The following is a 16,241-nucleotide window of genomic DNA, read 5'->3' as shown; positions in this document are numbered from 1 at the left end:
TTTGATCTTCCAGATGAAAGCTTTATTTAAAGAAAAAAAAAGCAGCAGCAGCTGAGTGGAGTGGTTACAGCCCTTTCATACACTGGAAGGGGGGACAGGAGCGAGGGGCTGTGGTGGCTGCTTTCAAAGACTCCTGTTTATTAATCATTAGAACTAGGGGTGGGGGGAGAAAAAACCTGGAATAAATAGGGTTTAGGGTTTTTGTTTTTTTTTTTTTAAACTATTCCCAAAGAAAAGAGGAAGAAAAGTTTCTGGAGAGCCAGCCCGACCTGGCAACCCTCTTCCAGGCAGTCAGGAGAGCTGGAGGGACCCATGCCTTTCCCAGGAAACAAGCCCCTATTGTGCACCAGCATGTGTGAGAGGGAACACGCCAGACCTGCACTGAAACACGGGACACACGAGCTTCCCCCCACCTCTAGCTGGAGTACAAAGCACAGCCTTAAACCCGAGCCTGCTCCCAACATTTGTGTTTACCCCTGGGAGAAAAAGAGTGATTTTCTTTGCTAGGAATTTTTTCCCTTTTAAAAAAAAAAGTGGGGGTGGTGATTGAAACAGCTCAGTACCGTGGCTCAGGATCTGGAGAGAGGAAAGGAAGACAAAAGAGATGCCTCTGAAGGCGAGCGGCTCGGGCTTTTTATGGGCGAGCGGTGACAAGGCGGCTTCAAGGTTGGAGTGTCCTTTGATAAGGCGAAGTATTTTGGCAACCCAGCTGGGAATAATAGTGTGTTTATGATACAGTGCATCTCAAAGCGGCCCGAGATTTGCACTGGAGAGCGAGAACAAACAATGGCAAGACAAAAGAAAGTCTTAATCTAATTAACGCCGCCTAAAACAATGCAAGGGGGGAGAAGGGGAGGGGGGGAAAAAAACCCTTAACGTGCTCGTTCAGTTCCGTTCTTTTTGCAAAAGCAAATGCAGCTCGGGGCGAGCCTGGGGAAACTGACCAGGGCCCCTGATGAGGGGAAACTGACCAGGGCCCCCGAGCCTGCAGAAACTGACCAGGGCAGCGCCGAGCCAGGGGCCCCCGGGCCGGGCGCGCTGCATGCCTCCATTGACAAACTAGGGATTATTATTCTCCCCCCCCCCCAGCAGCCAAAAAAGGGCAGAGAAAATGGCTCCTGAATCCCAGATCCGCCTGTTTACAGATCTGGGCAGGGAAAAAGGCAGAGACCTCCCCCCTCCTCCAATATTGAAGCCAAGCAAGGTTTGCAAAAAATAAATAAATAAAAAATGAATAAAAGCGGGGGGGGGGGGGGAAGAAAAGCAAGCCCCACTTACACAGAAAGGGTGGGTTCCTCTCCTGCAGCTGAGAGAAGCAGCTTTCTGCAGACGTAACTTTATTTAAAGTGATTAATTGCTTTACTAACCTGGCAGGCGGCTGATTGCCCGCGAGCTTTTAGATAGAGAGAGATATTTATTTATTTTTGGGGAGGGGGCAGCGGGGGAGAAGGCAAAGTTTTGTAGGCAAAGGACAATACTGCTCTCTCAGAAATGTTTTCATCCCCACCCTCCAAGATGGCTCCCAGCTGCTGTTTATCAACCCGCAATGGAAAAAAAAATAATCCTTAATTCAATCCAGCGTTTTGCTATCAGTGGCAAAGATCAAGGCAATTAAATCTTTGCTACAAACTCAGCTCGCCATTCAGAGCTGCATGTAATATATGTTACAGCTATATTATAGTGTGTGTATATAGATGTGAGCTCTCTATATGCACACTTTTTTTTAAATATTTTTTTATACTTTTTGCAAAGAGAGAAGAAAACGCGGACCCTAGCACCCGAGTGTGTGCAGCGGAAAGCAGCCGGGATGGTGAGCTTGGCTCTGCATTTCCCCCCCTCCATAACAACATCTCCCACCCCTCTAGGTAACTATTTGATTACATAAAAAAAAATGCTCTTAAAATAGCTTCTCCTTGCATTGAGAGCTGACCCAGTAAATCTTGCTTTAAGTCTCTTTTTTGGGGGGGGTGAGGAGGAGAGGTTGGGGCGACTGACAAAAGGAGGAGGAAGGGAGGGGGGGGGGGAAGATTGATCAACAGAGAAATTGCAGCTTTAATGAAATGCAGATTCCGTTCTCAACTGATGAGAAACACTTGAAAAATGCAAGCGCCATTGGCAAACGAAGGACAACCCGGCAGAATTTTTATTAGCAACGAAATGATGTATGGCATACATACCCCACCGCCACCATTACAGCCTCCTGCAGGATCCGCGCGTGCAACATGGAGCAACTGGGCTTTTAAAGCCGCATCACTGCCATTAAGCCCATTTATATATATATAATATATCGTCTATCTAGTTCTAGACATGTTTGTTTGGTTTGTTTTCCACGGGAGAAGGAGCCTGGTGCAGCAGGGCCCGGGCTCTCCTCTCCGGGCTGCTTCTTTAGGTGCAGGGCTTGGTGGTTGTTTTTAAGGAAAGTGCATTTAAAAACTGGCGGCGTTTGGAGGGTTTGTTGGGTTGTTTTTTTTTTTCCCCTCCTTTAAAAAAAAAAAAAATGCAAAAAAAGCAAAAGGCAGAGAGGGAGAAGCCGAGGCGAAGCTTGGAGGGAGCCGAGCAGCTGTCAGTCATTGCTGCTCCAATGATCACTCAAAATCTCTCCGCGGTCTCTTCTGCAGCCGTGGGCTCCGCTCCGCTCCCTCCCGCCCGGCCGCGCGTTTGGGCTCCGTCCAGCGCCGAGCAGCCCCGGCGAAGCTCCCGTCCGGGCACCGGGGTGTCGGAAGGAGCCGGGGCGATATTTGGAGCAGATCTTCTTTGCGTTCACACTCAGACATTGCCTTTCCCCGGCTCCTGCCTATTTTAGCTGACTTCCCCCTCCCCTCCCCTCCCCCCCTTTTCCAGGAGAGGGGGAGCCTGGAAACGGCTCGGAGGGTTTGGCTGCGGGCAACTTGAAACGGTCCTACCGGGCTGGGTCCCCCCCATTTATACCGGGATTAAATTAGATTCCCCTCCCCCCTGCATTTATTCGTTTATTTAGACAACCCAAATTGAGGGAAGGGGGGGGGGGTTGTGTATGCGCGCGCGTGTTTTTTTTTTAAACTGGTAAAGATATTTTAGCGGGGGGAGGGAGTTACCAGGTCTAAACACGGAACAGTTCGTGTCTGTGCGTGTATAAAAGTATTTGTATGTATGTATAAGTGTGCATGTATAAAAGTGCATGTATGTCTAAAAAAGTGTGCAGCTATAAAAGTGTGTATATGCATCTATTCAAGCGTGTGTCTACGTATACACTCCTTGCAAGCTACCGAGCGATTATACAAAGATACTTTGAGTGCGTGTGTCTCGCTGGACGCGTGTGTATGTGCCGACCCGGGGGCAGCAGCAAGAGCCGGTGGGGGCCAAAAACAACAAAAAAGCCCGTCCGGATTTCCCTCTGGGAGCCGCGGGGGTCGGGGCTGCATCTTGGGCTAAAAGAGCCGAGCGCGGGTTGTGCTGAAAGAGGCATTACAGAAAGTACAAAGTCGTCGCGTTTCTGGGCGGCTGGCGCTGCACTTTTGTGCGCGGCCCCGTTTTCCTCCAGCTAAGCACATTTCCTAACCGGGGGGGGGGGGGGGGGGGAGACAAATGGTCTTTGAAGCAGCCCCGGGGGGGGGGGTCCCCTCCGAAATGCAGCGCGATGTCCGGGGTTCATGTCGTTTGCAACTCGGGGCTGGTTGTTTTTTTTTATGGGGTTGCTTTTGCAAGGTCTGGCGCGGCTGCTCCCGCCGGGATTCCCGGAGCGCTGCCCCCCTGCCACGCGAAACTCCAGCCCCGGGGGTGACTTCGCTTACTGCCCCCAAAATCCGGATCCCGCCCGGGACCCAAGTGCACCGGGGAAGCAAAGCCCTTGCCCCCCCTCCCCGTGCCCCAGCAAAGCCCTTGCCCCGCGGCAGTGAAGGGACAGGGGGGGAGGGGGAGCCTTGAAACCTCCCCTGAAAATTCTCACCGCCGCCCCGGCCCATTCACCCCGCACCGGGGGGGGGCCTGGAAACCGCTGCGGCGCTCGGGCCATAATTGGTTTTATAGGCATGGCCGAGGGCCAAGGTGTTTACACGGCCTGAGTGGCGGCGCCCGGAGCCAATCCGGATTAGCTGCGGGCAGGGGGCGGGCCGCGAGAACAATGCTCGTTTCATGGCTAAAGAGGGTGGGTTTTTTTTTTTTTTCCTCCCTCTTTTTTTTTTTTTTTTTTTTTAAGATCCAGAGAGAGGAACTTGAAAGGGGGTTTGTGCTCCGCACCTTCCCAATCCTGGGCTGTCTATGGAGATTCCCGGTGCTCCCGGCCCGCGCTGCCTGAGCCCGCGGGGAGCTGCCGGGAGCCAGCCCCGCCGCCCGCCTGCCTCCAAGGTGGAGCAGAGGGCGCCGCTGTCGGGACGCTTTTCGCCGGCCAGGGAGCGCGAGAAGCCGGCGGCGCAGCCCCGTCCCGCCGGGGGCGGACCATGCGCGGCGCGGGGGCCGCCTAGGCAGCAGCAGCAGCAGCAGGCACCAGGTAGGCGCGCCCCGGCTGGCTCCGCCGGGCGGGAGCCGTCGCCCCCCGCTTGCAGGACTTCACCCCCCCCCGCCCCAAAAAAGAGAGAAATCAGAGAAAAAACAACAATCCTGTGCCCCCCCCCCCCCAACCCTCCGCAACTTCTGGGAGCGCGGCGCGATCCTGGCCTGCCTGGCTTTAATTACAAGCAGGAATTTTCAGCCATTTTAGAGTCGCTTGTTTTTTTTGGGTGGGTTTGGGGTTTTTTTAAAAAATGTTCTCCGTGGAAAAGGGGGAGCGGGGCCGCGGGCTGCCCCTTCCGCGGGGCCCGGAGCCGGTCCGTGCGAGCTGCAGCCAGCCCGGCTGGACCCGCTTCGCGCGGCTGTTGCTGTGTCCAGCTGCCCGCACACGCACTCCTCGTACGCGGAGAGGTGCCGGTGTGAACGCAGCCCCTTGCACGCAGTGGTCTAAAAGACTAATATAAAGTAGGGCAGACAAGGTTCTTTGGGTGAATTTGATATCTTTTATTAGACCAACCCAAATAGTTGGAGAATAGTTAGTTATTAAGCAAGCTTTCGGGTTCAAAAACCCTTCGTCAGGCTAAGGAAGCTGCAGCAGTTGGTGTGTGCTCTTCCTGGACGGAATGAAATTCACCCAAGCAACCTTGTCTGCCTATATCCTTAGACCAGCACGGCTACAACCTACACCCCTGTAATATAAAGTAATGCATGGTAAAGATGCAGCCCGTGTAAATGAAGATACCAGGCTTCTGCTTCTGTAAGACTGGTATGGGGTATATACATGTATGTTTACTATAGCTATCTTTATATCTACACTATATATCTATTTATGTATACACTATGTATTTATATATATACCTACACTATCTGTCTATACACGCATTATATATCTATACGTATACACTATGTATTTATGTATACACACTATATATCTATTTATATCTACACTATATATCTATATGTATACGCTATATTCATATATACCTACCCTATCTAGCTATCTATACCTACACTGCATATATACACACACACACTATATAGCTATCTATATATCTCTATACTCTAAAACTATATATAGAGAATTTAGAGTTTTTGAGTGTGTGTGTATATATATACGCGTACGCTATAATGATATATATGTAGCATTATAGTGATAGATGGCATATCTACATCTATAAGACTGATATATTAGGCATATGTTATAGTAATAGCATATCTTTATAAGGCATTTAATATATAGTGTAATATATATTATAGTGATATAGTAGATCTACATCTATAGGACTTATCTATAGAATATATAAAATAGTATAGTAAGGTATAGCAATATCTGGTATAATCTTTAAGACTAATGAGTGTGTCTGTGTGTGTGTATGTATATATATATAATTTTATTAATATATATTTTCAGCCTCTTGAAGGGTCAGATCAAACGTAATATGTAAATGTAACCTTTAAGGCAAATTTGTAGTGCACGTATTTATTATATATTGTAGTAATATATAGTACTATGTAGTCTGTAGATCTGTAACTAGTATATAGAGCACATTATATGTACTATAGTAATATGTGTATCTCTGCCTAGAAGGCGAATCGCTGGTATAGATGTTCTCGGCAGTGTAACAGTTATATCAGTGCAGCAAGGGGGCTGGTTTCTCTGCACTGACAACAAATCCTTGGCCCCAACCCCAAGCTGGGAGAGGGGTCGAAGTGATCCTTGTGTGTGTCTGTGTCCGTGTCGGTGCCTGCGCCTCCAGCAGCCCCGTTCCCGCAGCTCCCCGCGCTGAGCTGGGCTCCAGCGGGCTTGAATTCCCAGCCCGTCCCAGGGCTGCTGGAGACCCTGCCCCGCCAGGGGACTGAGGAGGGGACATGGGCAGGGGTGCGGCGGACAACGGGCCACGGGGAGCGAGCGAGCGGGCTGGCAGGGAGTGCGGCCCGGTGGCAGGGCCCAATCCTGGCTAACCCACTGTGTCCGTCCTGCAGGCAGACGTCGCGCGGCCCGTCGCAGCGCCATGGGACGCGCCCAGCCCGGGGGGCCCTGCTCCGCCTGAGCCCGCGCGGGAGGAGGATGGATGGCCGCGATTTCGGGCCCCCCCGAGCCGTGCATGTGCCGCCACCGCTGCTGCCCGGGTTGAGCATGGAGGGCCACCGCGTGGGAGCCGCCAGCGCCGCCGGCCGCCTCGGCCCCTCTGCCGGGCCGCTGGCCGCGGGGCTACCAGCACCTCTGCAGCCCGGCAAGTACCTGGCATCTGGCATCAGCCTCCACTCGCACCCAGGTAAGGACCTGGCCCCGGCTGTGGGGGGGGCTGTACTGGGGCTGGGAGGGGAAACATCTGCAAGCGCATGGGGTCCAGGCGTGTGGCGGGTAGGGAAAGCAGGGAACACAAGGAACTGCGGCCGGTTGCTATCGTTTTAGCTGCCTCTTTGCTTTGGGACACATGAGTAGTTGCAGTGGTCCCAGCCCTGCCCTGCCCCCACCTCCTGGGGGGGTGAGGGGGTCTGCAGGTAGGCAGGGGTACCCCCACAGCATGTGCCCATGAGCTGGGGGCGCGGGTTGGCGCCTGCACAGAGCGGAGGAGCCGGGGCTGCAGGCAGAAGACTGCTGTGCCGGGGGCTTCTCCCCCCTTCATTTGAAATACTACCCCCCTGCCCGGCCTGGTGGATGCAGTTTCTAAAGTGCTTGCAATACGGAAACCCCACTTAGAAGCGTTGTGCCCCCTTCGCTTTTTAATCCCGAGGAGAATTTTTGCTCCAGATCTTTGCTGCAGCCAGCCCCGCGCTCCGGGGGGATGAATTCCAATGGCTGGGAAATCGCCCTGGCTTCCCAAGTAGGAGCTTTGTTTGGTCTTTGCCTGGCGGGCTGGGACATGACATGGCTTTGCGGCCCTGTTTTTCTTTTCTTTTCTTTTCTTTTTTTTTTTTGCTCCCCTTCTCCGGGCGTGGAGAGGGGACTCGTTGACTCGAGGCCTTGGGAGGGTGACAAGTTTGGCAATCGTAAACCTGCTTTTTCTCCCCGCGGCGTGGGGCTGGATGGCTTTGAAATCTGCAAACTCGATTGCCAACATCTGCAGAGAAGGAAGCAGCCCGAGCGGAGGGAAAGATTTATTGGCTTTAGAAGAGGTGGCAGTGCCAATTTTCCAGGTGCTAAAACAAGAGGTGTAAAATGAAGAGCAATAAAAGGAAGCACATGGGCAAACACCTTTTATTCCCCCACCCCCTACTTTCTACCAAGGCCGCCGTCTGCTAAAGCAAACAGGAATATTTTCTAAAGTATTAAATATTAAACATTATGTAAAACTCAAGCTGAGGCCAGAGACAGGGTTAGTTGTGTTTCGTTTTTAAAGGGCTGAAGAACCCTTGATTCTGCGCGGGGAGGAGGCACACGGTTACCTTTGCAAGGGAAGGGGCCCCCACCCCTTCCCGTGTCTCTCGGTTGCTTGGATTACCTCCAGATACGAATGTTTCCCAGTTGTCCCCTCTCTTCCCGTGGGAGTGTTGCCAGCATTCAGGTTGTGGCTGGATTTTATTCTTGTTGCAAATCTGTTCCGCTCCTTTCCGCAATTCCAGGTCTTATAGGCACCCGTCCAAGCTTGGAGCCCCCCATCAGCCTTCCCTGATTTTCCCTTCCCCAATTTCTCCGCTTGTTTGTTTCCCTCCAGCCACCCCCCACCCCCTACCCCATATTCCTGTTAACAAAGCTCTTGCGGAGATTGGCTCCAGCACAGAGCAGTAATTCACAGCCGGTCTAAACTGCATAAAAAAGATAGGTACAATTAGCAGTTTAAAGTTCCATTATAGCGTGGCAGTTGGTAGGCAGGGTTGGGTTTTTTTACGGCTTTAACAATTTCATTTGAAACGATGATTGCTTCCTGCTCTTTGCAGCCCTTTTTAGGTTCGACATTTAAAAAAAAAAAAATGTTTTTGGGGGGGGGGGGAGAAAAGGGAAGTTAGGAAAGGGTGGGAGTGTTTCAATAGACCACGTTAAGAGCAGGCTTTCAATAATGGTGCGCTGAAGAAAGGGACTGCGAAACCTACCCCCGAGCGGTCTGAAAATAAATCCTGCCCTTTTAAAAATAGCGTGGTTTGCCGGACTTCTGAGTCTGGTTATTTGAGACCCTTGATTTCAAATTTCGGTGCTGTGCTGGCTTCCTTTGCTGAGCAATCTGGCTTCTCTTACCTTGAGCGGAGCAGACCCTGGACTCTGGCTCAGCCGGTCATGAGACTTCCAGGCATCTGTCGCTTATCTTATGCATTTCTATTTAATGTTAACTTTTAAGTAATCCTGACCTTGGGGTGGGATGGGTTGTGGGGACAGAAGTCCTTTGTTTCACCGATGCAGCCCGGTGTGGACTGCTGCAGCGAGAGAAATGAGAGGGAGGAAATGAACTCGGGAGTGGTGAGAAGGTGAGCTGGCCTCTGCCTTCTCTGCTTGGGGGCTGGCAAAACACGGCATTCCCGGGGTCTGTGCATTCCTACGGTTCTTGGCTTGCTTGACGCGGGCAGGTCTGGCACGAGGCTCTGGGACGGCGCTGGGCAGGCTGGCTGTGCTAGGCGGGAAGTTTCAGGGCACCTTCCCAAGGGCCCTGTTGAATCCCCATGAAAAATGTAGTGGGGTTGGGGGGGTGACTGTGCAGTGGAACAGTGACCACAGGAGCTCCGCGAGAAAATAAAGTAGCCTTAAATAAAAGGGAAAGCAAGGGCAATCGATGAAGCCAGACTGCGGAGCCCCTTAATGCACTGGCCTTTTGCCTCTGCAGGCAACCTTCAACATCTGGTGGGAGCCTGGGTTCCCCCAAACCTGTAGGTCACCAGTGAAGTGAACGTAGTGGTCTCTGCCAAATCCTCAGAGCATTTGATTGTTAACACAAGCTTCTAGGAGTGCTCCGAGCTGTGGAAAAACCTGACGCGAGACTCGTGCGGGTTGTGGCAGGGATGTGAGAGAGGGAGCTAGCCCAATCCCTGCCCGTAGCAGCCACCGGAGATAAGGGGCTGTGTGTGTGCGTGTGTGTGTATGTGTGCATATGTGCGTGTGTCAGACATAAGGGGTGCGCGCGCTCGTGTGCACGCAGGATGCCACTTGTAGATAATGCTAAATTCCACTACGGGCTGATCTGAGGCTTCCCGCAATCCACAAGCCAGGACAAACATCCCAACCGAGACCCATTTTGTATTAAGAGACTTGCAAAGCTGCCATCGGAAGAGAAAAGTCTGGGAGGGGGAGAGAGAGGCACTTTGCTATTTCCACGTGAACGCCTGCCTCCCCTTTCAGGTGGACTGCAAGCCCGGCTTTGCCTCCCCGGGGGCAGCGGCAATCTGTTGCATGTCGTTTTGGGGCACGGGGCGGAGGCCTGGTCCGTGCTCACAAGTTTGGCCAGGGTTGCTGTGTTGCTTGGGAGTATGTCAAGCAAAAAAAAAAAAAAAGAAAAATCCCTCGCTCGAATTAACGTAGCTGTGCAGGCAAAAGCCCTGGTGTCGACACAATTATAATGGCAAAACCGTGTTTGTGCTGAGAAGGTTTATTTTGCTCAGGAGAGCTGGGATCAGCAGTGCCAGCCCAAGTGCCGTTCGACTGGTATAAGCTGTGTCGGCACGGGGGGTGGTAGCTGTGCCAGCCGGGTGCTCGGAGACCTGGTCTGGTTGAGTCAGTCACTGAAGTGCCAGAGAAGCAGTAACCGCTAGCCCGCGCTGCTCCAGGTTGGGAATGGTGGGGGGGCGAACTTGGTAGTTTATCGAAAGCTGCCAGGTCAGCGGGCCCGTGTAGGGCTTCCGCATGGGTATTTTTGTCATCATAATACATTCAGGGGAAGTCTCCTTGAGTTCAATGGTCCTTGAAATCTCACTTCCCCTCTGGGGTGTGGTGGGGCCGGTGATGCAACGCAGTGCAAACGGGGCAGGAGCGGAGCTGGCTCAGGGACCCGGCAGAGCTTGTGTTTCTTCCTCCCTCCAGCCTTGTCTGCCCCAGACTTTGCCAGAATTTGGGCCATGGGTGCAGCTCCAGGCAGTGGTGGAGAGGGTACGTGTGTAGACCGAGCTCCAGCCGTCCTCCCGGGCTCTGAGCAGGGTCGAGATGATAGAGGGCTACAGCCGCTCGTGCTCAGCTCTGTCCCCGCTGCTGCTGGGTCTGCCTCGGTCAGAGCACGGGTGGGAAATGAGTAGCCATGAAGGTCCTGTGGATACCTCCTTGCTGTCCGTGAGACTCGCTACTGCGAGGAGCAGATGTGCCACAGGCGGGCAGCGAAGGGTGGCAGGGGAGCAGTGACAGTTGTGTCCTTCCCCTCCCCTGGGGGAAGCCGCGATGCTGTTAGGGTTAACCCATGTGTTCCTTCCCCCCACCCTCCGCCTCTTATTTTGAGTGTAAATGGGTCCGTTCCTGCGAGAGGAGAATAATGGCTCTGCCTGGCCGGAGGGCAGGAATGGATTGAGATGCCCGGCCCTTCCTTCCCTCCATTTGCATTCGTTTTCCACTCGCTCGGACCGAGATTGGTCCCTAGCCGGCAGAGCCCAGAGAGGGGCTGCAGGCAGAACAGGGTTCTCCAGGCTTGCAGGGATCTCCCCTTGTCTGTCTCACTGGGGCACCCGCTGGGGAAGTGTTTGGCGTTGTCTTGGGTCTTCCTTAGGGTTTTCCATGGATGTGGGTGCAGCCGTCCTGTATCCAGAGGCACTCCAATGGCAAGGTCCCTTATCTGGACAGGCTGTGGAGAAAGGGCACTGGGATTTATCCCACTGGGGTCTGTCTGCACCGCTGGGTGGGTTTGGATTCTTGGTGTCACGTGTCCCCAAACCCTTCCCAAGTACTGTCCTCGCTCTTTCTGCACCTGCCCGGGTGTTTGGGGCAAATCCCATCAACACTAGGCTTCTGTCCCTGGGCATTGTACCACTTGGTAGAGAGCTTGTCCATCTCACAGAAGGGACTGTAGGAAGGGCATCGTTTATACTTAAATGACCTCGCCACACATTCACGGCAACATGGGTTGGTCCGGCTCTTTCTCTGACCTGCGTCCCAAGCTGTACAAGCAGGATAGAGTTCAAATATGCACGCCCTTGATGGACTTGGGGGTGTAGTGTTTGTGGGGAAGGTTGGGCACAAACACCTGTAGGAGCAAGGCTAAGACTACCCTGCAACATCTCAATCTGCACAGAGCAGGCCTAGCTGACGGTGGTGTCTGGGGGATGCCTGTCTACATTAAGGCAGCCAATGTCAGGTGGGTCGTTCGGGTCTCTTGCTGGAGGTGTTGTGGGCCATGTGCTAGAATGAAATGGCTTATAACAGCAGCAGCTTTTGCTGGCCCAGCTTATTCCAGTCCCACCCTCAGCAAAATACACTTTTTCTGGTATATCTGCATCTGTGCATGGCAATGCAGTGTCCATCCCATCTCATCCCGCTCCTGGCTGATGGGGCTGGGCTAGCAAAAGTTTGTCACCACCGGGCAGAGGAAGAACGGGGACAGGGTTGAAAGGCCTGGCGTCTGCGTCCAGCCCCTTGCTCTAGTTCAGCCTGCGGTTCCTTCCCAGCACTGTAGGAAGTCGCTGGAGCGAAGGTTTGAACCTGTTGGTATTAAATCTTTTTCAGGGAGCGGCCTCGATAAGCAGAACTGGGGGTTTTTTGCAACAAGGAAAGTCTAAATTTCCTTTCCTTGCTAAATACGGGAAGGAACAGTCAAGCTGGTTTATATTTATAGAGTAAATACCGTTGCTCGTGTCACTGCTGTATTCAGACGACTTGTGTGTGCAAATAATGGTTTTAAAGGAAGCGAAGCTAAGGTTCCTGTGACAATATCCGCACGGCGCTACACATCGTGGCTTTGACTAGGCAAGGCTTGCAAGGCGCGATGATGTTAGCTCGCGTTCGTTAGCCGAGCCTAACACCTCGCTTGCCGAGAGGAGATGTGTCACACTTTCGCATGGTCTGAACTGGCCCAGTTACAGCTCGGTGGTGGTGGGGGAGGCAGACACGTGACTAATCTGGGTTAGCATGTGCTAACATGCGACATGCCTTATCTTGAGTCTAGTTAGAAGATGTGAGATCATGTAGACCGTGAAAACTAGCATCAGGCTTTTCCACCCCTCTCTAGACAAAGCCATATAACAGGCAGCCTTAAACCAGTTTCTATGGCGAAAGGCAGGGTTTACCCAGGCTCCCGATGCGGACCGTGAGGGGTGGGCAGGCTTGCTGAGTTGTAAGCCTGTAAGAACATTAACTCTCACGGTTTCTTTTAATTGTGCAACTCTCTCCCTGCTTTGCACTTATTTGTTGTCCAAGACAGAGGAGAGGGAAGTGCCTGCACTCAATGAGGTTAGCATTTCAATGGTCCCAATTAGGTTCCCAAGTCCACACCTCGCTGTAGCTGAATAAGACAGGAGCAGAAACGGGAGTTATAATCTTTCCTACTGTTGTTTGCCTGAAAATAGTTTGCTGCAGGGTTGGGTTGGGAACCCCCCCCTTGAAAAGTCAGGCAAAGACGGAGAGTGAGGAGCGCAACGTGCTGCAGCAGAACAGGCAGAGATTCTCCTAAAACAGGGCTAGGCAAAATGCGGCCCGGGGGCCGGATGCGGCCCACCAGGCCATTCTACCCGGCCCGTGGGGCCCCTAAAAAATTTAGAAAATTAATATTTATCTGCCCCAGCTGCCTGTTATGCAGCCCTTGATGGCTTGCCAAAAGTCAGTAAGCGGCCCTCTGCCCCAAATAATTGCCCACCCCTGTCCTAAAATCATAGCATCCTCGAATTTCCCCTTGTGTTTGGTGGAAGGATTTTGCTTGCATTGTAGTGAGAGGTTCACAGTTATTTCATTATGGATGTGCAGTCCGGGGGCTTTTATAATGCTAGTGCCCTGATCCTGAGGCTGGATTTGTGTGGGCACAGGGCATTTATTCTCTGACCCCCCCCCCATACACACTTAGTGCGTAGGTGCGGGTCCTTCCAGGCAAGCCACCCGCTTGCACGCTTCGGTGCCAAGGTTTGCATCGGTGCAAAAATACCCCCATGTCTTGTGTAGGCAGGGCCACTGGAGGGGCACAGCAGAGACGGGCTGGATCCCTCCCCAGCGTGCGGCGATCAGCTGTTGAGTGTACAATATGCTTCTATTTTCCTTTCCAGCTGTTTTGGATGACGATTATGGAAAATGAAAGGTGCTTATGTGGGGAACGTTGGGAAGAAATCAAGAAGTGAAGGCTGATTTTTTGAAAAGCAGCCATCTGGGAACACATGTGCGTGTGTGTGTGTGCATGCGTGTGTGTCTTTTTAAATCGAGCAAGAGTTGAACTACTGATAAAAATGACCTTGGGAATTTTTTATTTTATTTATGACAAGCATCAGCAGTGGCCACCAGCCCCATTTTAAGGGGATTGAAAATAGACAAACAAGCTGAACGCCATGAGGCTGGCACAGCACCGGGAGTGATGTGGCGAGTCTGGGAGAGATAACATGGTCTTCGAGAAATAACGGAGGGAAGGCTTTAAAAAGCTGTGGCCCTTCTCGCTAGATCTGTGTCCCTGATAACTTCAGAAATGGTTGCAGTTGCCTATCGCGGCATCTGTGTTCGCCTGCCAAGTTATTAAATGCTGCATTCTTTTTTTATAGTCGGTGGTTACAGGCTATTATCTTGCCTCCTGCTTGGGTTTTTTTCGTCCTCTTTGCCACTCTGTTCTCGTCAGCCTTTTATCCTTCCATGGGGGTTTTCAGCAGAATTCCCTGCGGATTGAATGCACTTTTTTAATACGTTTGGGTTTAATTGATTTTAATATTAAAAAAAAAAAACAAAAAACCCCAACAAAATCATCACGATGGCTCGCACGCACGGAGCGTGAGGTTTTGAGCAGGTATGCCTCTGCCTCGTTGTTGCTGGCAGGATGGAGGCGAGGGCATTCGATGGATGTGAAATCAAACTAGGAAGAAATAGTGCCACGTGTTACCCCAGCCAGGTCTGCGTGTGGCTATTATGCAAATCTCTCCGTATCGTGTCCGGTTCTGCTAGGTGTGTGCGTGTGCAATGCAATGCAACATCCAATGGGATAGTACCAAAAGCGGGTAAAGGGTGTGCATGCGTGTGATTCTTTGCTCGCTGCCCTTGGCTCCCGGTCCTGGTGGCAGTGGTGGGGAGGGAAACAAATCACCTTCCTCCGTTTTCTGCTCCAGCAGTTCTCCACATCGCACATCATACCTCTCGTGTGCTACACTCTGGGGCTTCCCTTCACAATCCCAGCGCTGCAGCAGGGCATTCTCCATAATGAGATTAGTAACACAAAGCAGCAATTCTTCTGCTTCTTTTAATGTACGTTCTGGGATTGTGTGGGATCGGAAATTCCTGCTTTCATCCGATGAGCCCTCTCTGTAACTTTTTGTGGCCAGCTCTTCCTCTCCTCCTCCTCACAACAGCAATGTGTTGGCACGGGCATTGTCTTCTCTTTCCCCCCCCCACCCCACCGCCCCCTTATTGTTCAGGTTAGTTTTATCTTCTTGCATTTTTCCTGGATCTCTGCATAACCGAGCTGCCTCCATCTTGTCTGGGACGCGACAGCTCTGGGTCTGTTCCTAGCCAAGTTAAATATAGTTCTGAGCGTTCAAAAAAAAAAAAAATCAAAAAAAAAATCTCTCTTGCATCGTTCCTACAAATGGCTCATAACTTCCCCGTCCATATGTGCAAACAAGTGAAAGCCGCCGATGACAATGCATCGCACAAGTGGCGTCTGTAGCTGGGTGGCCAAACATTGCAACATCGAGGGCTGCATTGGCAATGTGTCAAGAGCCCAAGGGCCCTGCTTGAATTTGAATATATATTTGCATAATTTATCAGGAATTAATGCAGGCAGCCATAATATTTGCTTTTTTTTTTTTTTAATCTCCCCTTATCAGGGAGTAGAAATCGCTCAGTGCTTTGATTCTGCCAGCGGTAAAAGGACCTGGCTGCTGACGGCGACTCCCTCTTTCGGACTGCAGGACCGTGTTAGCAAAGGTGGTTTTTTGGAAGGGCATAGACACGGCCTTTGGTGCCCTTGATGATGGAGTTGCTAGCCCTGGCGTGGTCACACCTGAGGAAGGATAGCTGAGCGTGCAGCAGCTGGAGAGGCGAAGGATAGGGTGTGTATTTTTTGGCATAGGGAGTGGTTCTGAATTTCCTGGCTGCATAAGAAAACTAAGGTGGAAAGAGGAGCAGAGATGCCAACCCCGGCAGCACTGGGAGCTGAGGAGAAGAGGCAAGGAAGGGTGCTGAGATGATGTTTGAAGGCGTATAGACCGATTTGTCTCATGAGCACGAGGCATGTGGGATTTGGCCTTATCTGGAGATTTGTCCATGACGGCAGGAGAAAGACAGAGTTAAGGATTGCAGTGAGGTAGGGTCTAGTATAGACCTTACACCAGTAAAAACCAGTTTACTTCATTAAACCAGTATAGATCCATGATATGGTTGCACTTAAGCTAACAAGTTAATAACTTTAAGTTGCCTGGAGCACGTCTAGTCCGTGAAGAATTCCTCAGAAATTTATAGTTGGCCTGGCCATTTTGTGTCGCCCTCCTGACGGGAGTCTAGTCGGGCCTGCTTGGGGTAGAAAGGGCCTTGGAGCTGCTCTGTGCACTGCTGAAACTCTCCTTGGTGAGGCCCAAATATGATACACCGCTCTCAAGAGGTTTGTCCCAGGGAGTCGCTCCTGCCTGCCAGCTTTGCAGAGGTCTCTGCTTTGCAAGCCCTGAACCTGTTGTGCCATGGAGACCCATCTGCTCCGTCTCCTGGGTGTCCTTGTGACCTGATCCAAAGAGAGTGGTTTTGAGCCTCTTATCCT

General features: G+C 51.9%; 1 protein-coding gene across 10 annotated transcripts in view; it reads left to right on the top strand.

The window, feature by feature from the left end:
• The first annotated feature begins 346 nt into the window (after positions 1-346).
• TNRC18 (trinucleotide repeat containing 18) overlaps positions 347-16,241 on the top strand; it is an 83,665-nt gene continuing 67,770 nt past the window's right edge. For 7 of the 10 annotated variants that reach the window (XM_059716443.1, XM_059716446.1, XM_059716448.1 and 4 more), the window contains exons 1-3: positions 1,097-1,204; positions 1,753-1,865; positions 6,448-6,740. In XM_059716443.1, coding sequence (XP_059572426.1) covers positions 1,112-1,204; positions 1,753-1,865; positions 6,448-6,740 — 499 coding nt within the window. In that variant the 5' untranslated portion in view covers positions 1,097-1,111. Of the gene's footprint in view, positions 667-1,096; positions 1,205-1,286; positions 1,347-1,752; positions 1,866-4,174; positions 4,466-6,447; positions 6,741-16,241 lie in introns of those variants that run through there. The other 3 variants (XM_019494626.2, XM_019494627.2, XM_019494625.2) reach the window with 3 other exon arrangements.

The sequence above is a fragment of the Alligator mississippiensis genome, chromosome 13 (assembly GCF_030867095.1).
Source record: "Alligator mississippiensis isolate rAllMis1 chromosome 13, rAllMis1, whole genome shotgun sequence".
NCBI classification, from domain to species: domain Eukaryota; kingdom Metazoa; phylum Chordata; order Crocodylia; family Alligatoridae; genus Alligator; species Alligator mississippiensis.
This window is presented reverse-complemented; position numbering and strand designations above follow the sequence as displayed.